This window comes from Panthera tigris, chromosome D1, assembly GCF_018350195.1.
Source record: "Panthera tigris isolate Pti1 chromosome D1, P.tigris_Pti1_mat1.1, whole genome shotgun sequence".
Taxonomy (NCBI): domain Eukaryota; kingdom Metazoa; phylum Chordata; class Mammalia; order Carnivora; family Felidae; genus Panthera; species Panthera tigris.
The window spans coordinates 21,629,322-21,654,536 of NC_056669.1; the positions used below are offsets into that span (position 1 = coordinate 21,629,322).

General features: G+C 40.5%; 2 protein-coding genes across 3 annotated transcripts in view; one reads left to right on the top strand and one right to left on the bottom strand.

The window, feature by feature from the left end:
- SIAE (sialic acid acetylesterase) overlaps window positions 1-13,407 on the bottom strand; it is a 38,808-nt gene extending 25,401 nt beyond the window's left edge. The window contains exons 1-4 of one of the 2 annotated variants that reach the window (XM_042957976.1): window positions 13,266-13,407; window positions 12,592-12,651; window positions 9,511-9,672; window positions 1,439-1,614 (exon numbers count right to left, since the gene is read on the bottom strand). In XM_042957976.1, the coding sequence (XP_042813910.1) occupies window positions 1,439-1,614; window positions 9,511-9,672; window positions 12,592-12,651; window positions 13,266-13,332 (465 nt within the window). In that variant the 5' untranslated portion in view covers window positions 13,333-13,407. The remainder of the gene's footprint in view (window positions 1-1,438; window positions 1,615-9,510; window positions 9,673-12,591; window positions 12,652-13,265) is intronic. The other variant, XM_007074051.2, reaches the window with a different exon arrangement.
- A 103-nt stretch (window positions 13,408-13,510) lies between these two features.
- Window positions 13,511-24,937, top strand: SPA17 (sperm autoantigenic protein 17). The gene is made up of 5 exons (XM_007074053.3): window positions 13,511-13,608; window positions 14,788-14,968; window positions 19,071-19,141; window positions 21,686-21,772; window positions 24,604-24,937. The coding sequence occupies exons 2-5, from the start codon at window positions 14,815-14,817 to the stop codon at window positions 24,745-24,747; spliced, it is 456 nt and encodes a 151-aa protein (XP_007074115.1). The 5' UTR covers window positions 13,511-13,608; window positions 14,788-14,814; the 3' UTR covers window positions 24,748-24,937.
- The last annotated feature ends 278 nt before the right edge of the window (window positions 24,938-25,215 follow it).

Below are 25,215 nucleotides of genomic sequence, written 5' to 3' on the forward strand. Positions count from 1 at the left end.
GGGGCTTGAACAGGTATCTGTACACATTCACAATAGCCAAAAGACAGAAACCGCCCAAGTGTCCATCAACAGAAGAATGGATAAACAAAATGTGACATACACAATTGAATACAATTCAGCCATAAAAAGGGGCAAAGTTTTGATATAAGCTACAACATGGATAGACCTTGAAAACATTATGCTAGGTAAAATAAATCAGACACAGGACAAAGACTGTATAATTCCATTTTCAATAGCATTTAAAAGAATTAAATATTTAGGACTAAATCTAGCTAAGGATGGAAGAGACTTGTATACTGAAAACTGAGGTACCTAGAATAGGCAAATTCATAGAGAGAAAGCAGAATAGAGGTTACCAGGGGCTGGAAGAAGGCAAAAAGAGGGGGACGGTTATTGTTTAATGGGTACAGAGGGATGCTGGGGATGATGAAAATTTTTTGAGTACAGATAGTGCTGACAGGTACACAGAGGGTTGTGAACAAATTTAATGCCACTAAGTTGTACAATTACCAATGGTTAAAATGATAAATATGATAAATAAAATTCATTTATCAAATATAATAAACAAAAACTCATTTTAACCACAATTTTTTTAAAGCAGGGTTTGGCGGGGGCGGTTGAGGAGAGAGAGCACCCAGGTGCAGAGGAGAGGGGCAGAAGAAGAAGGAGAGAGAATCGTAAGCAGGATCCATGCTCAGCACAGAGCCCAGCACGGGGCTTGATCCCATGACCTGGGATCATGACCTGAGCCTAAATCAAGAGTCAGATGCTCAACCAACTGAGCCACCCAGGTGCTCCTAAAAAGCAGGTTTTGAAAACAAAGTCTCAGAAATACGAAGTGATTTTCTCCAAGTCATGTAACTGGTAAAAGGCAAAGCCAACATTCAGTCTCAATTTTTTAAATCTCCATGACAACAAAAGACATATATTAGATGCACAGCTTGAAACAAATTCTAATTGTTTTGATTTCCCAGGCTCTCTCCAGAAGCTCATCAAGACCAATCAAAAAGAAGAGTAATCTACTTTGTCTTCAATTTGTTATGAAATCTTCCTTGCCGTCAGATACTCTAGCTCCTGCCCGTAGCTCAGGAAGGCCAGCAAATGGTGCCCTGCACACGTACAGAGCACTAGCTGTGAGAAAGAAAGCAGGCTCTGGAGTCACATTACCTGCTTCTATTCTGGCTGCACTATTAACTGTGTGACCTTAAGCTGGTAATTTAACCTCAGGGGGCCAGTTTCCTCATCTGTGAGATGAATAACCATACTTACCTCATAAAGTTGTTAAATCGAATTAACTAACACATGGCAAACACTGAGAACAGATCTTGGCACGTGGCAGAAAAAGGTTTCTACCTCCTTCTACTTGTCCCCTTCCTCTACCTTCTTTTTCTTCTTCTTCATCATCATTATTTATTACCACTGAGACTCTGTAAATTACCTGTGAAACCGTCATCTGCATGTTACTTTGCCCACTGCAAAGCCAGACATCTCCAAATAAGACATCATGAACTCTCAGGGTGAAGTTTGTTCTCCCAAAAGTCTGTTGTGCCATCACCTCATAAGGTCCACCAGGCTTCATAGGATCCAGTACCACCATCCAGCTGTTAGAATGTGCTGAAATCATAAAAAGACTCCAAGGAATCAATCAATCAATTAAAACGAAATTAAAGCACAATCCTGTCACGCATCATATTCATTTGTGGCTATTCCCAACCACTGTGATTAACTGAATTCAAAGATAAGAAAATTAGGGCACCTGGGGGGCTCAGTTGGTTAACAGGCTGACTCTTGATCTCAGCTCAGGTCATGATCTCGCAGTTCGTGAGATCAAGCCCCACGTCGGGCTCTGCACTGACAGTGTGGAGCCTGCTTGGGATTCTCTCTTCTCTCTCCCTCTCTCTCTGCCCCTACATTTTTCTCTCTCGTTCGCTCGCTCGCTCTCTCACTCTCACCCTCACTCTCCTGCTCTCTCAAAACAAACTTTAAAAAGATATGAAAATTAGCCAAATTTCAGACAAGCAAAAGAAATAACAAAAGCAGTAGCATTTCTATCCTTAATCTGTACCAATCCCTCCTTCCTTGTAACTGAAGCATTTACAGGAAAAATTAATCACCCAGTTATAATCCTAAATGAGAACAGACAAAAATATACTGAGATTAAAATCCAAGAGAGTTTAATTTTAAAAAAACAAACATAAAATAGGGGCTCCTGGGTGGTTCAGTCGGTTGAGCATCCGACTTCAGCTCAGGTCATGCTCTCACAGCTCATGAGTTCAAGCCCCACGTCGGATTCTGTGCTGACAGCTCGGAGCCTGGAACCTGCTACGGATTCTGTGTCACCCTCTCTCTCTCTGCCCCTAACCCACTCGCATTCTGTCTCTGTCTCTCTCCAAAATAAATAAATACGAAAAAAACCTTAATTTAAAAAAAACATAAAATAGAAATTCATATTATACTATCCAAATGTCAGTATTAATATAATCATGATCTAATAAATTTATGCAGTGCCCCAAATTAATTTGTAATTATCTAATCAAATGTGAACACAGATTAGAGAAAATAATTTACAATCTGGAACTTCCCTTAAGGTGAGCAGAGAAACGGACACAGGACAAAGGAGTAGGAGCATACATAGTACCAATTTAAGATTAATCACAAATTGATCTCTCTGTGAAGAAGATATTTAGACATGCCCAATTAATTATTTTCACAGAGTTACTTACCAGACTTAAGGTTTTCGGACTCAATTAGGAAGATGAAAAGCTATCCAAGACCCTGTTTCAGAAATTCATAGCACATTCCTTAGGAACCACCCCCCTACCACCTTCCTACCTCTCACCCACTCATACCACCACCACTGCCAACATCATATTCAGAAACTTAGGGAAAATATCTTCAAAATGGCAAAATGATGCCTGGGGGAGCCAAACAACACGAACAAAGTTGAAAAAAGGAGAGTGAGAAGAGAATAAAGAAAATAGAGAAATGATCATTTTAAAATAAATATTCTTGGCATCATGCCAAAGGCTACAAAATAATTTCTAATTTGTGCCCATCAGATTAATGTTAATTCAGAGGGAAAGAAGAGTGAGAAGTGGAAATGGAGCACCCTAAAGTTATAGCAGCCAGCAAAAATTACAATTATAAAAAAAGTATCCAAGTGCCTACTAAGTGCTAGACGCTACGCAAAGTTCTTCCCAGTCAGCAAAAGCTAAGCAGAAGCATGAGAAGTCCGGATGCATGACAGGAGATTAGGAAAAGCTCAAACTACACATATTGTTCAGAGTCTTGGGGAAAATGTACAAAAGCCTGAAGGCATCAGCAAAAGGGTGCATGCTTGCCCCTCTCGAAAGTACAACCCACTGAGACTGCTACTCCCATCCCTTAGAGGTCAAGTAAGCTCAGGACCAAATGCTCACTATTGTTTTTATACCACCAATAGCCAGACATCAACATATTAAATGTATAATTCACCTAAAGCAGAAAAATCACTGTTTTGGAAACAGTGGGCAGCTAGTACAGATTGTGTCGCACAGGTGTGATGTGCTCCATATGGCTCACGCTTCTGAACAGGCAGACACTCCAATCTGTCCCCACTACAGTCTTGCCAAGGTCTTTCCAGGCTTCTTGCACTCACATATCTTACTAAGTCTCTGTCCTTCTGCCACAAACATTACTCATTTATGATGAGGAGGTCAAAAAACCTAGGGCAGAATTTCTTTAGCTTTCTACTACTGTGCAATCTATTTCTAGTCACTGTTAATTAGATATTTACACTTAGCCTCAATCCACGCAATATGGCCGGTGAAGAAAGTTACCTTCACCAGAGTTTCTGAAAAGTTTCACTGCCCAGCAACTGAAGGACAAATAGGGAGGGGGGAGATGTTTGGGCAAAAGATAGCAATGCCATCCTACTAGAGCCAGAGAATGAGCTCCCTCTAGTACCTAAATAGTCTGAAGAGAACTAGGGATCCACACCAAGAACTGCTCTCTTGAGGAAAACTCTCAACTCCCTCAAAGACCTTAGAGAACTTCCTTCTTGTCTAATACTTGAGCTCTTTTTGATTCAAGCTGTTTTCCTCTCCCACTTGATAAAACTGACACAATAATGAGGGTTAAGTGAAGTTACCTGCCAGGGAATGCAGGGGAAACCAGGTCCACTGCAGAGAGCTTACTAATGGTTAAACCAACCTAGAAACAATTTGGTTAAGACACTGAGGATTGACTCCCATGTAAGTATACACAAAGGAGAGCAAGCTCTGTGAAGGCTGGTTCTTAGACCAAAGGCAAGGATGGGATTACAAAAGTAGAAATCACCACATTTCACAAGAGAAGTGGTTAGTCCTTGGCCATCGAGTTGAGAACTGGCTGGTTAAAGTGGAGCTCACCACAGGATGATGAAATCCAGTTACAGTCTTTAGAAACTTTGTTGACCACCCCTCCACCAAGTCCACTAGGTTGAATCCAAATAATAAAACTGAGTCACCAACTACGAAGAGTTGGAAGTTCACCATCCAGCTGAATTTCTGCTCATCCTGATGGACTTTCCAAGCAACAGCTGTTCTGGTTCCTTCTTCTGGACCTTAATCACATGCGAATCTTGTGACCTTGCTTACCAATCCAGGCCTGGATTTCTGTAAATTCTCATGTTTGTTGCATTCAAATCTCTGCTTCCTTGCATTCTTTCATCTCCCATGTAGGAAGATTCATGTCCTTCCTTTATTACACGGTTACTTTGAGTGCTTACTGTGTGCGAGGCATTCAGTGAACAGCAGAGAGTAAACCTCAGTCCTGAGTTATACCACCAAGAAAGCCATGCAAACTACTAATCAGGCTTTGTTTCTGTGTCCAATGGTTAGCATATCTGGGGGCCTATTTCTTCCTGTCCCTCTTCTCTTCATGTTCCAGCCAACAACTGAAGTAAAGAACTCTCTTCATTTTCTTCTCTCCATCTCCCTGACCACCTGCCACCTCAAAATCAGAAAAACAAATAATCAAAGGGAAAAAAATTAAAAGAATTTGTCTAAAGATATGATTAATCATAAGGTGCGTTCATGCTTTTTTCTCTTTGCTATTCACATCAGATGTTAATTATTTTTCAGATTATTGTGCCAAATCTCAGATGCCAAGAAGAGAAAAAAGGAAATTATCCATGACCTTTCCCTCCTCAAGAGGAAAAGCCTACAATTGGAAGAAGTTCTTCTCCCACAAAACCCTGGCACTTCACCAGCTGCAAATCAGTTTAGTGATCTAGAGAAGTGACTTGGAGGTAAAGAAGGTCTTACTGCCCAAACTGCCCCTTTGCAACCTTCATTTATTCTGTATAAAGCTCATCACCACCACCAAATATGAATATAAAAAGCAAAAAAAGAGCTTGAACATTCTTCCATCAATAAAACTATTTATGCAAATTATTTAAATTATAGCATGCTATGGCATATAACACCCTAAGGTGACCCCCCCCCCAATAAGTCACACCCGTACAAAATCCCCTCGCCTCAAATTCAGGCAGAATCTGTGATTTGCTTCCAACCATCAGAAAATGGCATGGGAGAGGAGATGTCATTCTTGTGATTTGGGTTACATTATATGGAAAAGATAAAGGAGTTTTGCAGATGTAATTAAAGTTCCAAATCAGTTTGATTTGGATTATCAGTTAATAAAAAGGAAGATTACCCTGGGTGGGCCTGACCTAATAAGGTAAGCCCTTTAAAAGAAGGTCTAGGAGCTCCTGGGTGCCTCAGTCGGTTAAGCATTTGACTTCAGCTCAGGTCATGATCTCAGGGCTTGTGAGCTCAAGCCTTGTGTCGGGCTCTGTGCTGACAGCTCAGAGCCTGGAGCCAGCTTCCAATTCTGTGTCTCCCTCTCTCTCTCTGTTCCTCCCCTGCTCACACTCTGTCTCTCTCTCTCAAAAATAAATAAAAGATTTTTAAAAATTAAAAAAAAAACAGAAGAAGGTCTAGAGGTCAGAGATTTGAAGCAGTAGAGATGCTTCCATGAATTCTATAGGCATAAGGAAGGAAATCTGCCAGCAGCCTACATGAGCTTGTAGTGGATCATTCCCTAGTCAAGCCTCCAGATGAGAACACAGCCCAGCCAACACTTGATTTCGGTCTTGTGAGACCCTGAACAGAGAACCCAGCTAAGCAATGGCCCAGGCTTCAGATCTATAGAAACTGTGCCATAGGGCGCCTGGGTGGCTTGGTCGGTTAAGCGTCCGACTTCGGCTCAGGTCATGATCTCACAGTCCGTGAGTTCGAGGCCCGCGTCGGGCTCTGTGCTGACAGCTCAGAGCCTGGAGCCTGTTTCAGATTCTGTGTCTCCCTCTCTCTCTGCCCCTCCCTGTTCATGCTCTGTCTCTCTCTGTCTCAAAGATAAATAAACGTTAAAAAAAAAATTAAAAAAAAAAAAAAAGAAAGAAACTGTGCCATAATAAAAGTGTGTTGTTCCAAGCACCTAAATTTGTGGTAATTTATTGTATAGCACAGAAAACTAGTGTGCATGCTAACATTGCAACCAGGAGCTTTTTACTTTTCTAAGGGGTTTAGGCTTTTTGTAATTTTCTAAGTTAAAGTAAATATCCCTACTTACCTCAGGTCATGATGATGAATCCAGACACACTCTCATTTTATCCCCCATGTATGTCAAAGTGAAAAGATATACCCTCCCCTCCCCAATTTTATTCCTTGTGTCTGAAAAAATCATCATGCATCATTTGACGATATGGTTTGACTAGGCCCAGTACCTGACCCATATTCCCAATCATCCCTCAAGTTTTAATTGAACCATCCCAAAGCTTAAGTGTCAGTCTGCTGGACAAAAATCTTCATGCTGTTAATTCCATTTTGTTGTGGGCACCCAGGGGATTGATTATAGGTAATAAGTTAAATATTAACAGAGACAGAATGACAAACTGAGGTAGTCTAGCTGAAAATCCCAGAGTCCTCATCAAATTTAAAGAGAAGTCAACCTTTCAATATACCCTGTAGTGTTTCCTTTGAGAAACATTTTTTTTGCCCTATAAAATTTCCTACATGTCTACCTCCTTTATTCCAAATAACACTTTATTCATTTTGCTTCATGTACAGAACACAATATGTCCCTATAAGTAGGTTTATGGATCTAAAATATTTTATTTTTTCTCTCCTACCAAGCAAATGTAGAGAGCCTAACAAATATAAAGTATACGTATACTCTTTTGCATCTATCACTATAGTACTATGTAGTCTCTGTCTCCTAAATATTTATTGGTAATGTTAATTATTAGCCAAGGAAACCCTATTTTTTATTTTTAAACTACAGCAGCTCTTTGGATTTCTAAATCAACTGTGATCACCAGTATTTATACTCTATGCTGTTAATTTCTAAGATAGACACAACACAAAAATTGTCTCTTGAATTCATTTTCAGTACATCCCACAGGTCACCAGTAGCATTTAAATCTAACAGAGAACAACTTCTCAATCAGATTAAGCTTCCCCTTTCAAGTCTCTTAGTGTCACCCGATAACATTCTTACCTTAAACAGTCTTACAATCCAAGAACTAGAAGCACTCACCTCGCATCTATGCCTGGCACATAGTATTTTTAAATGTTTGTTGGGGCACCTATATGGCTCAGTCGGTTGAGCATCCAGCTCTTGATTTCAGCTCAGGGCATGATTTCACGGTTCATGGATTTGAGCCCTCTGTTGGGCTCTGCACGGACAGTATGGATCCTGCTTAGGATTCTCTCTCCCTCTCCCTTTGCCCCTTCCCCACTCACATGCAAGTAAGTGAGTGTGTGTGTGTGTGTGTGTGTGTGTGTGTGTGTGTGTGTGTGCATTCTCTGTCTCTCAAAATAAATAAACTTAAAAAAATGTTTTTTGTATGGAAATGAATTATAAAGAGCCTGTACCAGGGTCTGGTTCACTCTGGACTGGATATTGAGAAAACTAATCAGGAAACCCTTGTTTTCAAGGCCCAATAAAACTCCCACAAGCTTCCCTGTCATATATATCTTCAAGTCACTGCTCAAACTACCAACTCCCACATGAACACCCCTGCTCCCCAAAGCAGCCTTGTTACCTGTCTGACTCTCACCTTCAACATTTCATGGCTATATCACTACCTCTAACCAAGATCTGATCCTGTCTCCACTTGACCCAGCCGTGACTGTGGCCTCCAATATGCAGTTAACTTCTAGCTATGCTCTTTCACATGCCAACTTACACAACTCTACCCCTTCTAGACAAAGACTCCTTTGTAGGACCTGTCTGCTCACAGAAGCTTCTAGTTCTCACCTTCTTGAATACCCTTACAACCACTACCTTGGGTGGTGCCATGGGTCAGGTGGGTCAGGCCTTTGTCATCTATTGCCTAAATATCACAGGCTAACGGTTCCCACCACCTCTATTCTTACTGATCTCCACTCTCCTCTCCATGGTGCTGCCAGAGTTATCTTCTTAAAATACAAATCTGATTATTTGGCCACTTAAAATCCATCGATTTGTATAGTCCACAACAGAGTATACAGTCCTTAGCAGTGACAAACAAGCCTTCCTACATTTCCAACCTTCTCTCCTGTCATCTGCCACCAGTTGCAGACTCCAGTGCTTAGACAAACCAACCTGCTTGCCGTTTCTCCAATGACCCATGCTCCCTCATGCCTCCATGGCTCCAGGCTATTGCCCTACCTGGTTTGCCCTACTCACTTTTCAAGATAAATCTTAGACTAAGTCCTAAGCACTCCCATAGCACACTATGCTTCCATACTGAGGCACCTAACTTACCTGTAACTGCTTATTCTTTTTCTGCCTCCTCCCTCATCTGTCAGCTTCATTAGGAGACAGACCACATCTATCTTGCTAATCACTGTATTACCAGTACCTAGCACAATATATGGCACATAGGCACTCAATAAATATTTGAGTGACTCTCTAAATATTATAATAATAAGAATAAGAATAATAATGGCAGCTAACACTCATGTTTACATGTGCTAATTCACTTAATCCTTACAATTACCCTAAATATCATTATTATCTCCACTTTACAAATAAGGAAATTATGACACAGAGATGTTACATAACATGCCTGAGGTTATAGCATCAGAACCTGAGCTCAGTGAGTCCACAGCCTGGGTTCTTAAGCACTCCTCCATACTGCCTCTCCTTTATGTATAATTCAGTTCAAATGTCACCTTCAGGGGAAACTGTTTCTTACCATCCAATCTGAGTTAGACGCTTCTCTTCTGTATCCCACAACAGCCTATATACACCTTCATCATAGCATTTATCACACTGCACTTTATGACTTGGTGTCTATTCCCATTATGCCATGAGATCCTGGAGGGCAGGAACTTTGACTCTGTCTTAATTTTCTTTGTGTCCTCAGTGCCTAACACATGATAAATACTCAAACTTAAATGGATGGGTGCGACAACCTGAGTTCCAGCACCAGTGTTCGTTTTTCAGATTATCCAGCAGGTGGCAGAAGAGGACAAAAGCTGAACAGAGGATGAGCAGCCTTACCTTTCACACTCGTCACCTTCTCCATGATGGTTTCTTTATCTTGGCACAAAGTCACTGTCACTGTGGCTCCGAATATGCCATAGCCCCAGATCACTGCCCCTGCGGGCTCCTTCTGCAGCACCATGTAATTATTGATGTATGAAGCAAAGCGAAAACGGACATCTAAAAATGTTAACCAACACTTAGAAAAGCATCATTGGGGGATTCATCACCAATTGAATCTGGTTAAACAGCAAGAAACCATAAAGCTTTTATACAGGACAATTTGAATATACCCAGACCCTTTAATCTTCTAAAACTACATCTTATTCGTCCTAATTAGGTAAGCAACATAACAAGAGCAGTTGTCAATAATATGCATCATAGTACAAGATGACCAATAAGGAAAACTCAAAGAGCCTACGGCAACCAATGTGCCACAAGCCTCCTCCGCTTCAGAGCTCTTGATCCTCCTTTGCTCTCAAGCTTGGCCCTGACGCTCTGCGCTCTCCCTCCAAATTGTTAAAATGCTCCTTTTATGCACCCCACAGATGGTATTTATGAGAAAAATAAACCACTTTCTTCCCCTACTTTCCATTACCATGCCCACTCCTTGTTGCTGGGAATAAAGAAACCTGCCTCTCTCCAACACAGCCTCCCCTAATCTCTCCCCCATTCTTTATCTCCCCCTTTCCTTCCCACCAGTGTCGACTCCTACAAATAATTCCCCTTATTGTGTTTTTTTTGACAACCCACTAAAAATTTTAAATAAGCATTTATGAATATCTGTGACATCTGCTTCCTTCTAAGGTAAATTCAAATAAATTAAGATGATAAAATAAGGTCGGCGAGAAATAGAGGGTCAAAATGTCAGAACAAAGGTCTTTCGTCTCAATTTTACCCATTTCACAAGCTAAGTTATATAAAAAGAACAAGAGGAAGAGCACTTGAAACTGTAGATTCTATTCTAGAGTCACTAACAAGACTGAATAAGAACTTACTTTAACGAGATCATTCCTATTTTTAACATGCAGCCTATATTGAAGTATTTTATTAATAACGAGCATCTATCCAAATTATCTCAGTGAGTTCCTCATCAAAACTTAACAAGGGGGGAAAAATCTTCTTAAGTTATGTCCCAATTTGTCTGAACAAAACAGACTAAAATCCCTAGAAGAAAATAATTAACAAAGTTAAGATTTTTTTTAAGCATTTTAAACAAAAATGATAGGCAGGAAAGAGAATGAGAACTAACAAGGTTTCTTCCCTGAAAGCTACAAATGATGATGGCCCCTGAGGCTATACTTAACAGGGCAGCAAAGCTAACAGGGTCTCCCATACAGACTCGGTGGCCTATTTGCTTCAAATAACAGTCCAGTCGCTAAACATCCTCAACGCTCCCTCATGAGTTAGTTCCATCATAAAACCTAAATGACAACCAACAATCATCCAGAAGGCTGGATAATGGGCTGGAGATGCACAGCTACCACAAGCAAAATGCTCTAAGAAGAGACTCTAACATCCCAGAATTGCATAAGCACGTTGGCAGCCTGCTGGAGGGAAAGGGAGAGGCACACGTGTGGGAGGGCCTAGTCTTGGGTAGGTGCTTCATATGGAACAAGAACTCAAAACCAAAGGGCTAAGAGCTAAGCAGAAAGAGGGTGAGGGCAGGGGAACAGAGTGTAGAAAACTGGCTGTCGCTTGCACATGAGTCTATACAAAGGAAGGGCTCTCTAAGAGTGCAGCCATTGTCTCATTGTGCCGGGGACACATCTTTCCAAGTCAGTCTGTTTTCGCCAACACGCACTTACTGGTCCTCATTGTGCCTGGCTCTATTCTGAGTTAAAGAATTTTAAGGATAGAAAGGATCTTTCACACCCCAAGGCACAATCATGTTATTTATGGATCAACAGACCGATACCCAGGTAGATTAGGTAATTTTACCTAATAGCTTGCATATTAATGAATTCAACAAATTTTTTATTAATGCCTACTGTGTGCCAGGTACCATTTTAAGCATTGAGGATAGAACAGTAAGAAAAAGAAAGAAGAAAACAATAAAGGGAAAACAAAACACAGACAAAAAGCCTCACCAGCAGCAGGAAGCTTACATTCTACCGGGGAGCTTATTTGTGGCAGGCACAGTGCTATCCACACTGCACATATTAAACTCCTTTGACTGACCTTAAATCGCACAGGTAGTTTACAAAAGGACTAGAAACCAAGTCACCTGATTCCAGAGTTATTATTGCAATTTCCAGTCTGCTGCAGATATTGCTGGTAAATTTTAAAAAAAAAAGTCATATTCCCTGCCCTTATAAAGCTCACATTCCAAGCTGATAAGAGTAGACAGTGGAACATTACCAGGGAATTGAGCAATGGACAAAATAGGAGAACGAGAAAGGAGGCGGGACTGGTCATTCTTTTTGTCAAGCACAAGACACTTAGCATTTGAATCTTTTTTTTCTTAGGTCTTCAATTTTTCCTTCATTTGGATGTTGGAGTAGAAAACAAGAATTAGTGTTCTGTTAGTGAGTGATGAAATTAATCCAGTGGGTAGGTTACCTCTGGCGAGGAACTCCTGGATGCCCTGGGAGGAACAGCCTGGGAGTCTCAATAAAACTGGCAATATTCTAGTTCTTAAGTTGGGTGCAGCACCTTTGGGTGTTCCATTTTATTGTTTCATTGCTCATATACTTTTGTACATTTCAAATATTAGATAGTAACCATGGGCATATGACCCAAGGTGAAGACAGAATATTGCACCGGCATTAAAGATAACAGCCTTTAACAGAAAAGTTAATAAAATAATGGCCCTACTCGCCTATCATATGCTGGACTCAAAGGTCACTGAGTGAGGGTGAGAGGCAAAAAATGATATGCAGAGAGTGCTGCTGGTTTACACTTTGTTAAAGCCTGAAAAACTACTTAGGGGTGGCAGTTGGTCTGTCTGGGTACTTCTGGGTGCTCAGGTAGAGCAAGAGCCATTTTTCTGCACCCTGTCCCTATTCTCGCCTCAACTTTCATTTCTTAGCAGGGAACTTTGGGGTCCACAATTCGAATGGTTTAGAGAAAAAAACAAGGCCAGCATTATCACTTTACTTTGCGTTAGCACGCAGATTCCGTCTTCTGGTTCTCCACGGTTGTGACTCAGGGTCCAGCCTGGGGTATTCAAATGACAGGATCTGACCTGGACAGTAGTCAAAGTGAGTCACCCTCCTCCCCAGTGTCACGCATATTATCCCTGTAAGCTGCGCCAGCAATCAAAACTAAGCCTTAAATATTCTTAGCTAGTGAGGGGGTTGTATTTCTTAGTCCTAATCACCACTTAAACTAGTAAAATTTAATTCCCCCAAGGAACCAAGCCTGCAGCAAACCCTCCCCAAGGGTACTACTGTGGGGGCAGAAGTGAAATGTTTTGGATGACTCAGTTACCTGTTTCCAAATACTATCGAACTAGCTTCGCCCCCTTCCCTTCGAGTTCCCTTGAAGTTATTCAAAGACCCCGAGGGCCTCGGTCTAGCACATTTGGGCCTCCCCAATCAGATACACCCAACCCTCCCTCTGCCCCACACGCTGCAACGTGACGACGCTGAAAGGACGGGGAAGAAGCTGACCAGCCGGAACTCCCGCCCAGCAGACACCTGCGGCCTAGGCCTGGGTCGGGTCGGAGGACCGGCTCCAGGTTCGCGGTTCGCGGGTCCTGCAGAGGACGAGGGATCTCCGAGCCCGCGCAGGCTGACCGGCACAGGTTGGGCCAAGCCGGGCCGCCTCACCTGCACTTGTGTCGGCCGGCAGGATTAAAGGCAGCACCAGCACAAATATAAATCCCGGCGCTACCATGTTTGGGAGGATCTGCCAGCCCTGCGCCGGACTCGAGACGCGGACTCCACGCCGGGGCGGGGCCGTGGGCGGGACCTGCGGGGGGCGGGGATGCCTGAGACTCCACCCATCCAGGGCCGTTCTGTCGCGGAATCCGCACCGGCAGCCCGGCGAAGCCGTGCCTCTCCCCTTCCCGGCCGCCGTAGTGGGAGTTACAAAAAAAAAAAAAAAAACGGTTACCCAGCAACGAGAAATAACAACTGGAACCAACGGCACCAGCTCTGAGAGAACCAAGAGGTGAGGCGGTTTACCCCACTTCCTCTCCAAAACTAAGACCTCGCCTTTTCCCTTTTCCTCTCGTATTTTCTCAGGATCCCCGACAAATTCCGGGATCGCTGGGAGAGATTGGGCGCCGAGGCAGCCCATTCTGCGAGAGTCTGAAATCCCAGCTCCTCGACGTCTCGCCCCCGACTAGACCACCGTTCCCCCTCCGACCGCCCTCCAGTCCCCAGTTTGGTTCAGGGTCTCACCAGTACTTTTCACAACCCTACAACGATTCGACACCTCATCTCCTGTTCCGTAAAAAAAAAAAAGAAAGAAAAACATCCTGCACAGATGGGGCCTCCTTCAACCGTCGAGTCCCTCACCTAGACCCCTACCACGGCTTGCGGGCTTTTGTGACATTGACACCTTCACCAAAAAGCCAGGTCCCTGAGTGTCGTTTGCTTACTCAGCAGCCCAACCCGCCGCTTGGCTGCTATCCTTAATCTAGTCCTTGTATTCCTTGTATTCCAAGACAGGAAGATAACCTGGTCAAGACAAAACCAGAAAATGGAAGAATCTCAAAATTTTGGACGCTAGGACTGCAAAGTCTTGACCTTGCGGCCACCACCCACCCTCCCTCCCCACTGCCCCTGCTTCCCCCCTTCAGAGTATATAGGTGCTTCGAGGCCTTGTAGGTCATGCTTCAGAAGTGGAAACTAGGACAAGACTAAGTATTAAACTTCTTCGTGCAACACATTAGAGTAATTTCTAGAACCAACATTAGTTCTTCATTTTTTTTTTTTAATTTTAAATCCCAAACAGCGTCTTCTCGGCGATTTATGATAAATTGTTAACAATCATTTTCTCTGAATTCCTGTGGGATAGCAGAAATTACCCTCACCTTTTAAAGACAAAAAAAAGGGGTCAGAGAGAAAAAGTATTTAGTGCTATAGTGAAAAATGTGTGATTTTTTTAATGTAAAAAAATGATTTGGCCTGTTAAATGGGTCTGTATTTATAATATTCTAATTAATAACGGAAAGTTCAAAATTCTTTGGAAGAAATGATGGATTGGGGTTGTGTGGACGGGGTGGGGGGTGGGGGAAGAATTCAAGTCCAGAAAATTTGGGTCTCAGAAATAATTTGACATAGTTGTGATTATATAAGTAAAATCAGACAATTTTAAAGACTGTGCCCTTTAATGACTCTCTAGGTACGATAGGCATTTCCTTCCAAGGAGATGTCGATTCCATTCTCCAACACCCACTACCGAATTCCACAAGGATTTGGGAATCTTCTTGAAGGGCTGACACGCGAGATTCTGAGGGAGCAACCAGAAAACATACCAGCTTTTGCAGCAGCGTATTTTGAAAATCTTCTAGAGAAACGAGAGAGTAAGCTTTTTAAAATAGGCATATTTTTCTTTAAGTAAGAGACTAAGCATTTGGTTATCATGAAACTTGCTTAAGACCATCCCTATGCCATAGAAAAGCTTTATGAAGCAGGGGTCTTCAAGTAACAGTTCTTGCTATTGAAAACATGTGCCTTTGTGGCAGGTTCTCTTAAAATCACATTATGTCACATTATTGAAGATTACCAGTTTATTTCCCAGACCTTCTTAACTGTGTTTTTCATGGACACACTGGGTGGAAGGGAAACTCAAGAGATCATCCAGTCTAGCTCTGCTTTTTCCAACAGGCTGTTCCTATGCATCCCAGGCAGTTGACTGTTCTTCCTGGGAGGAGAGTTTGTGACTTTCTATACATTTTGACCCTTCTTACTTGAAAGAATCGTGAGTGTTGCAAAATATAATTCTGTGCTCCTTAAATAGTGAATGAAGGCACGGAGAAAAACAGCTTTTAAAAAGTAAAATTCCAGGGGCGCCTGGGTGGCTCAGTCGGCTAAGTGTCCGACTTCAGCTCAGGTCACGATCTCACAGTTCATGGGTTCAAGCCCCGCGTCGGGCTCTGTGCTGACAGCTCAGAGCCTGGAGCCTGTTTCAGATTCTGTGTCTCCCTCTCTCTCTGACCTTCCCCCGTTCATGCTCTATCTCTCTCTGACTCAAAAATAAATAAACTTTAAAAAAAAATTAAAAATAAAATAAAAATAAAAAGCAAAATTCCAGGGCACCTGAGTGGCTCAGTTGGTTGAGCATCCAGCTCCAGTTCAGGTCATGATCCCTCGCTTTGTGGGTTCAAGCCCAGCATCGGGCTCTGTGCTGACAGCTCAAAGCCTGAAGCCTGCTTTAGATTCTGTGTTTCCCTCTCTCTCTGCTCCTCCCCTGCTTGTGCTATGTCTCTCTCTGTCTCAGACATTTAAAAAAAATTTTTTTAATTTAAATAAATAAATAAATAAATGTGAAATTCCAGCTTGGGAAGGTAATTTATATTCTTTCTCTATTCTCCCAAGGTCCTCTCCTGCCCAGAGACTAAAATTCATGCTAATATGACAGGTTGAGAGCCAAAGCAGCTTCTTTACTTCCAGAAACAAAATTTCCAAAGTCCCGGCCTTGAAGGCTCATAACTATCAAGTTACAACTTGGTTTATGACTAATCCAGTAGGATTAGTTACAGCTATACATTGTTACAGCTATACATTTCTATTAAAAAACCCTATTCTTGATTAGAACAACCATTTTGTGTAAGTCGTTACCATCATTACTTTTGACTACAGTATTCCAAGAGAGTGGTAAAGGTGACTAGAAATAACTACAGGTAAGTAAGCATTCCATTTCAAATCATCTTCCAGAAGAAGGAAACCTACCACAAGGCTTGAGTTAAAACCACTCCCATACACACGGCACAGCTCCACCATCTTGTTTTATCTCAATCCAGGCAGAGCTCAGAATCTCTGCCAATTTCCTGAATGTTGCTGGTCTTTTCCATATCCAGTCAGTATGACTATCTGTTGCACAACTTGAAACTTAAGTGCCACTAAAAAGCTATCAAGCGAAATCTTTTAGGGTAAGAGGTGAATACCAATGAACGTTCATTTAATTTTGTTATTATAGCATTAATTTTACAAATTCATGAGTAAAATGTCTTTAGTCATTTATTTAATTTTAGATCTCAGAAATGTCCCGTTACAAAAACATTTGAGTCATTGCTACTGGATTATGGTAATTAAAGCAATTGGTGATTCAGACTGATGGTCTCAGAATACTAGCTCTCTAACTGATAAAAACTGTATAAAACTATTTGAAAACATTTGAAGCATGACAACCCTTTTCACTCATGTAAACCGAAGGTGAGTTATCCAACTGATACAAGTGTCAGAATTTAGTCTCTCCAAAAGGGAAGAAAAATTCCTCTAGCCCAGTCTCTCACACAAGGCAAGAATTCCCTTGCCAGCATTCTTCATAGCTAATTATTGGTCTTAATTTTTATTTTTCTGACAGGAAACATGTTAGCATTTGATATAAGTGATATCACAAATCCCTAAGAAAAAGGTGGGCATTTGGTTATGATAAAACTCGCTCAAGACCATCCCTATGCCATAGAAAGGCTTTATGACGCAGGTGTCTTCAAGTAACAGTTCTTGCTATTGAAAACGTGTGCCTTTGTGGCAGGTTCTCTTAAAATCACATTATGTCACATTATTGAAGATTACCAGTTTATTACCCAGACCTTCTTCACTGTGTCTTTCATGGACACACTGGGTGGAAGGGAACCTCAAGAGATCATCTACTCTACAGTTGTTTCCAATGGACTCAGGAGCATCTGAGCACGCAAATAAGCTCCAACTGGCCAATTTTGGACAATTAAAGCATCAGGAAGAATAAAAAATGCAATGGATCGAAGTTTATCCAATTTCTTAAATATTCATTAGTTCATAATAATAAAAACAAACAAAACCTTTTTGAGAGGATCCTAAGAAACCAACTGATTATTCTGAAAACTGGCCGATAAAGGGAATCAAACCTTCAACCTGCCTTTTCTGGATGAACCTTACGTCAGGGTAACCAAATAGTTGATACAGGAAAGTTTTTCTTTACTGATTGCTCCAGAAAACAAGAAGTAATAATCTAATAAGAGCATTGCCATTTTGCAATCCCTAAAGAAATTATCTAAGCAATCATCATCAATGGGCCCTCAAAGAAAAGAAACAATCCCCTTAAAAAGAGAAACAACTACATATTATGTATATCCTGACAGAATTACACTGCACTATCTATAAAGTATTCTTGCTAAATAACATAAATAAATAAATAAATAAATAAATAAATAAATAAAACCTGAATCAGCTACAGAAAATTCGAAAGCAAAGGAACTTATTAAAAGTCATAGGAATGGAATCAGAAATATCTAAACTGTGGGAAACTCCAAAGGAAAAATGACCCAATTTCCTCAATAAAAAAGTTACAAGGAAAAAATATGGGCTGGGAGATAGGTGAAAAAATCTTTCAATCAAAAGATATTCAAAAGACACAACAAAAGTCTGTATGTATCCATTGTTTGGGTTCTGATTTGAACAAATCAACAGTAAAAAATAAATAAAAATATATTAGACAATGGAGAAAATTTGGATAGCTGGTACTAAGGAATTAGTGTTTTAGATGTGATAGTGATATTGTGGTTTCTTTATATCTTAGAGATTCATACTGAAATAAATATTTGTAGATAACAATAGGAATCCTGGAATTGGCTTGAAAATAATCAGAAGAAAGGATGGGAAGTTGAGTGAAGTTACAGATAAGATAAATCATGAGTTTATGATTGTTGAATCTGAATAATGTGCAAATGGGAACTTGTTATGTTATTCTACTTTCTAAGTTTGAAATTGTTCATAATGAAAAGTTAAAGAAAAATTCTGCTTAAATATAAATACTTCTTCCTGTTTGTATCTACTGACTATATATAATATGCCTCACTTTTTAAAAAACCTCTCCAGGGGCACCTGGGTGGCTCAATCCGTTAAGCATCTGACTTCGGCACAGGTTATGATCTCCCGGTTGGTGGTTTTGAGCCCCCACATGAGGCTCTGTGCTGACAGCTCAGAGCCTTGAGCCTTTTCAGATTCTGTGTCTCCCTCTCTCTCCATCCCTCCCCCACTCACTCTCTGTCTCTCTCAAAAATAAACATTAAAAAAATTGTTTTTAATTTAAAAAAGGGGCACCTGGGTGGCTCAGTCTGTTAAGCCTCCAGCTGCGGCACAGGTCATGATCTCCCGGTTCATGAGTTCAAGCCCTGCATCAGGCTCTGTGTTGACAACTTGGAGCCTGGAGCCTGTTTCAGATTCTGTGTTTCCCTCTCTCTCTGCCCCTCCCCTGCTTGTGCTCTCTCTCTCTCAAAAATAAATAAACATTAAAAAATTTTTAATAAAATTTTTTAAAGTAAATTAAAAAATAAATAAAAATTAAAAAATAATAAGATTTTCAGCTGGCAGTAAAGAACCTGTGATTTGAAAAAGAAAACTTGTTTTGTGTTACTATTCTGGATTTACTTTAATGAACTCAAAATAAGTCTGAAATTATTGTATATATATTTTTTAATTTAGAAACCAACTTTGATCCAGCAGAATGGGGGACTAAGGTAGATGACCGCTTCTATAACAACCATGCATTCAAGGTACGGTCCTATGAAACTCGTGGACTGGGTTATTTATTCTCCCTATCTCCAAAGCAGAGATCATCGGGATCTCCCCAGAATCATGAACATCATGAGAGGCATCACAAATATCTGCCTAAACCTTTTTAAGTGTGTTGTTCTTTCTGAGGAGAAATTTTTTTCCCAAGTATCTAAATCGTGGTTGGATACTTAGCTGAAATCGAAAGACGATCAAGAGGAAGAATGTACTTGAAAGTTACAGAATGATTACCCTCATTTATTCTTCAAATTTCATTGAGTATCACAGTGCTTAGCAATAGCAGATCCTCAGTAAATATATGTTGAATTAATGAATGACATTTCATAAAATAAAGCACCATTTATCCAGTTGTTTCATCATCATTGACATCTTACAAATTGCTGATTAGAATTAATGTTTGTAATGGTGTTTTTTCTATAAAGCTAATCTATTCAGACACTGAACCTGTCTTCTCTTTAGCAGCATTCCTACAACCAGCTTGTCTCAACCAAGGTTCCTCAAAATAATTAAGCCCTAAGCCAAAGGCACTCATTGCATGTAGGGAATCATTCTCTCCTTTGTGTCTAGAATGATTCTACTTATTTACTATCTGTGGGAGAATTGAGAGAATAGTTGAACAGAAACACTGTGTTCTGTGGTCCAGAAGAGGAGCACTGGTTGAGAAGGGCTGTGTGTGATCCAACATCACTGGCATGAGCTGGGAACTTTGTGGAACTTCTGTTTCAGGCCCTACTCCAGATCTACAAATCAGAAGCTGAATTTTAACAAGCTCCCAAAGTGATTTGTAGGTACCTTGAAGTCTGAGAAGCACTCTGCTAGACAACTGAGATAATACATTAGCCACAAAGCACCATCAGATATTAGAATTAAGAAGAATACGGGGCCCCTAGGTGGCTCAGTCAGTTAAGCGTCCAACTCGATTCCAGCTCAGGTCAGGCCATAATCTCACTGTTTGTGAGATCCAGCCCCACATCAGGCTCTGCATTGACAGCAGGGAGCCTGCTTGGAATTCTCTCTCTCTCTCTCTCTCTCTCTCTCTCTCTGTTTCTCTCTCTCTCTCTCTCATTCTGTCTCTGTACCCCCCCCCCACACACACACACATGCTCTCCCTCTTTCTCCCTCTCAAAATAAACTTAAAAAAGAAGAATTAAAAGGAATTAGCCAAGTTCAAGTTTTGATGGTGTTCCCAATAGATTTGGGGAATTTCCTGGGGAAATACCTGTCACTTATTCCATAAGTTCAAACGTGAAGTTCCATCCATTTGTGCCTGCCAGATGTGGGGGTGTTGAGTTTGTTTCCGTTTAACTAGATTCTCTGTATTCATGTTTTACTGCAATCAAAGGAATAATGTCGAAAAGTTTTAAATCTTTGTGTCACATAGCAATTTCAGGGTGTTTTTTTTTCATATCTTTTGAATTCTGAAGACTTTACTTGATTAGCTTATATGTCTTCAGATTTCTGTTTTACAGATGAAAGAAACTCTTCCCATAGGTTGTGAATTAGCAATGCCTCTATTTTGGTGGAAATTTTCAATAACCATGTCAAAATAGGCAGAACTGATTCCCCTCCCCCTCCCTTTTTTGTTTAAATGGTTCCCCACAGTAGAACTTAATTATTTGACATCATTTTTAATCTACAAACTTCATTAAAAAGTCAACTTGAGGGGTGCCTGAGTGGCTCAGTCAGTTCAGCTTCCGACTCTTGATTTTGGCTCAGGTTATGATCCCACGGCCTGTGAGTTCGAGCCCCACATCGGGCTCTGTGCTGACAGTGCAGAGCCTGCTTAGGATTCTCTCTGTCTCCCTCTCTCTCCTCTCTTCCCCTCTCCCTCTCGCTCTCTCTGTCTCTCTCTCAAAAAGAAATAAAGTTTAAAAAAAAAAAAGTCAACCTGACTTCACACATGAGACACAATGGCATATATTTTGTTCTTATTTTAAAAACTATCAGCACTTCTTTTTTATATTTTGTTCAAGATCATTACAGCATGAGGGCTCCTGGGTGGCTCAGTTTGGGTTAAGCATCCAACTCTTGGCTTCAGCTTAGGTCATGATCCCATAGTTCATGAGTTCTAGCCCTTCGTTTAGCTCTGCTCTGATGGTGCAGAAACTGCTTGAGATTCTCTCTCTCTTTCTCTCTCTGCCCCTCCCTCAGTCTCTCTCTCTCTCTTTCTCTCTCTCTCTCTCTCCCAAAAATAAACATTAAAAAAAAGATTAATTACAGCATATTATCAACTTTTAGTATAAGACAATGGCTTGTTTTTAATATAAAACCAACCATGTTACATTCCAAAAGCAAAAAATCAAACATTTTCTACGAGTTCCTTGGTCATATTTGTTTATACATATTCCCTTGAGAGTTTTCATGTATTTATTTTTTTCCAACCTACTTGAAAAAAAAAAACAGTATGTATTTAATCCCCACTTCTTCTCAATAACATAAAGCAATATTTAATTACCTTTAAGCAGTTTGACCCAAGACTTTACTGTTTTAGAATATTGCCTCTGATCCTCTCACCCCTCTTCCAGGAGCACGAATCAACTGAGAGTTGTGAGTCGGAAAAAGAAAAGTCTCACACATCCGTGAAAGAAGATGAGACACCAGTCACAGCCTTAGTAAGTTGTTTTCTGTACACTATTAGATTCCTACAAAGAAAGATATCACTCAACTTAAAATTGTACTCCAGGGGCGCCTGGGTAGCTCAGTCGGTTGAGCATCCGACTTTTGATTTTGGCTCAGGTCATGTTCTCATGGTTTAGTTCGGTTTGAGAGTTCGAGCCCCACAGAGGCACTGGGAGTGGCTGAGATTCTCAATCTCTGTCTCTTTCTGCCCTTCCCCTGCATGCTTGTGTGCTCGCTCGCTCTCTCTCTCAAAATAAATAAATAAACTTTAAAATCGTATTTCCAATATGAATCTAGTCTGTTATCCATATTGCTAAAATTATGATTTTACTTTCTAGATAAGTAGCATCAGTGATAAACTAGCTAGTGGATCATGTTTAGCTGTGCCTATTATAAAGGAAAACTCATTCTTCCCTTTAAAAATAAAACCTTATTTTCCGTGATTGTCATCGGGTGGGGAAATCTCCCCAAGAAGAACAGACAGAACTCACTGCCCCAGTCTTGATGCTTCAGATTCATTTTCCCCTTTGGGAGTCTTTCACTAATTGATGCTCTCATTACCACACAGTGGCAAAGGTTCAGAGATAACAAAAGGAAACTCACAGAGAATTACGTGCCACCAAATAAAATGGCCTCACACAGTGTGTCTTATTCACCTTCCATGCACTACTGCCTAAATGGCTTCCTGCCTGACAGCCCACATCTAAGCAACAAAGACCTGAGCAGGGTCCACCTTCAAAGATACCTATTCTCACTAGTGTGCTAGGGCCAGCTCTCAAGAGACAACTGTGCACATGTGTACAAACCCATGTTCAGTAATGTCTATTTAGTAGCTTGAAATCAGCCACAGTAGGAGTATTAAGATTGTGGCCAATACTGCAAATCAGCCTTTTTTTTTTTTTTTCTGGAGAGTCCGTATATAAACATTTGCCAGCATATCACTGTCTATATTCTTCATAGTCCAGACTCAAGAGGACCAACCCTAGTGAGAAAGAATTCACTCTCTACAGCATTGAAGACCAAACTTCTGAGTTCCTTTTCATATCTTGATGTCCCAGTTAGGCCAAACTTGGTCTTGACACCCAAAGTAGGCCTCCCCTTCAAGGAAAACCTCACCTCCTACCCAGTGGGGGGACCGAACTTTTCCCCATAACCTTTATAAATTACTCCAGAATTATATCAGTACAACCCAATCAGCTTAACATTGCCATAAGGTGCAATGGGAGGTCAGGGAAGACGAAAGGGAGTTTCATTTCCTTACATCTTTAGTAGTTGCCCTTACGCAGAATTTCAAAAGTTTGAGTTGAGATCTCATTGATTTCCAACTCCGCTATAATTATTTGCCCATATTGGGGTATATCTCAGAGGTTTTAATACCATTCTGTTTGCATTTAAAAGTTTAAGAGCTAGGGGTGCTTGGGTGGCTCAGTCGGTTGAGCGTCCAACTTCAGCTCAGGTCATGATCTCCCGGCTTATGGGTTTGAGCCCCGTGTTGGGCTCTGTGCTGACAGCTCAGAGCCTGGAGCTGCTTTGATTCTGTGTCTCCCTGTCTCTCTACCCCTCCCTCACTCGCACTCTGTCTCTCCCTCTGTCTCAAATAAACTTTAAAAAAAAAAACTTTAAAAAATATTTTTTAATTTTTTAAAAAAAGTTTAAGAGCTAGAATTGCCTCATTGTATTTTTATAATGTTTATTTATTTATTTTGAGGGGGTGAGAGGAGCAGAGAGAGAGAGAGAGAGAGAGAGAGATTCCCAAGCAGGCTCAGTGCTGTTAGCACATAGAAATCCAGAGTCAGATGCTTAACCAACTGAGCCACCCTGGCACCCCTGTGCCTCATTGCTTTTTTAATGGAGTGAGGGGTATAAACACCCCAAGGGTCCATCAACAGGAGACTGAGTAAATAAATCAAGTTCCATTAGTACAATGTAATACAATGGTGTTATTAAAAAAAAAAAAAAAAAAAAAAAGAATGGGCAGAGTTATATACATTGAAAAGAGAACCAAGATAGACAGTTACAAAAAAGTAGTTGTGAACATTGTAATTAGCATGATCTCATTTTTTAAATAAAAAGGCATGTATATACCCATATGAATACTTTGTATACAGAAAGCATTTTGAGGGATATATATACTCAACCCATAATAATGGATACATCTTAGGAGTATGATTTGGAAAGGGGGAGAAATCTTTCACTACCAGTGACATTTAAGTTTTTAAATGTATATGTATCACTGTTATAATTTAAAATTATATATTAAAAACTATGTAGCTATTGAACTAGACCCTTAAGATCTCTGTGTTCCACTGTCTACAATTTAGGTAAATTATACCTCAATTTAACAAAAAGGAGCTATATACAGAAGTTCAGCCCACCACCTTAAAACTGACATTATTGCTTTAAATGTATGATTTTGATTAGCTAACCATTGAGAAATTAAGAAATTAATTTCATGTAATCATGATTATTTAGAAACAGGACACTTACTATTCTTCTTGACATTTTTACCAAGCTTTAAGGAGTCTTACTTATTTAAAAAAAATGTTATTGGGAACTGTTAAATAGGAACTATTTGGTGGGGCCTGGGGAGTTGGCAATGATCATTTACTGCAGAGACATATTAAAGAATGACAAAACAAAATGTCTGCCATTTTGGCACTCATCATTTGGTACATATACGGTGTGACAAGTATGTAAAATGCTGTTAGGAAGCAACAGATCTCAGTTGTTACGACCGTCAATGGATTCAATGTATGCACTATTTTTATGGCATCAAAATATTGGATATTTAAGAAGTCTCTTACTTTTTATCCATTCCATGAAGGAATCTTCTGAAGAAGAAAAAGAAAAACAGGAGAATGCTGCTGTCAAAATCCAAGCAGCCTTCCGGGGACATTTAGTCAGAGAGGAGGTGAAGAAAATGAAACCAGGTAATGCTCAAGAAAAGGAAACAGAGGAAAAGGAGTGAGGAGACCGGTTTTACTCCCCCGCTCCCCAGAAAAATGTGAACAAATAATCCAAATCCATCAACCTTGCTATGATTGTTTTTTTTCTTAGCAAGGGAGATGTGATGTAGTGAAATAACATTTGTTGCTGTTGTGAAAATCTGTCATGAGCATTTGTTTAATAAACATGCCATTGAACACATGCCTCTTCAAGATTTCCCTGAGATCATGAGTCTTATTTATACTTCTCCCAAGTCTATGTGTAAAGATGAAGAGCCTTGGATTTAAAGTTACAGAACTGGTGTATCTGAGTTTTCAGAGACCTCAGAGGTTACGTGGTCTCACCATCATCTAACGAATAAATCCCGTATCACATCGCTGCAAAACAGTCCTTTGGCTCCTGCTTCACTCCTGGTGATAGAGAATTTCACTGCCTTTCGAGAATAGTCCATTTAGTTTTTTTTAATAACTCAGATTATGAAAAAGATAAG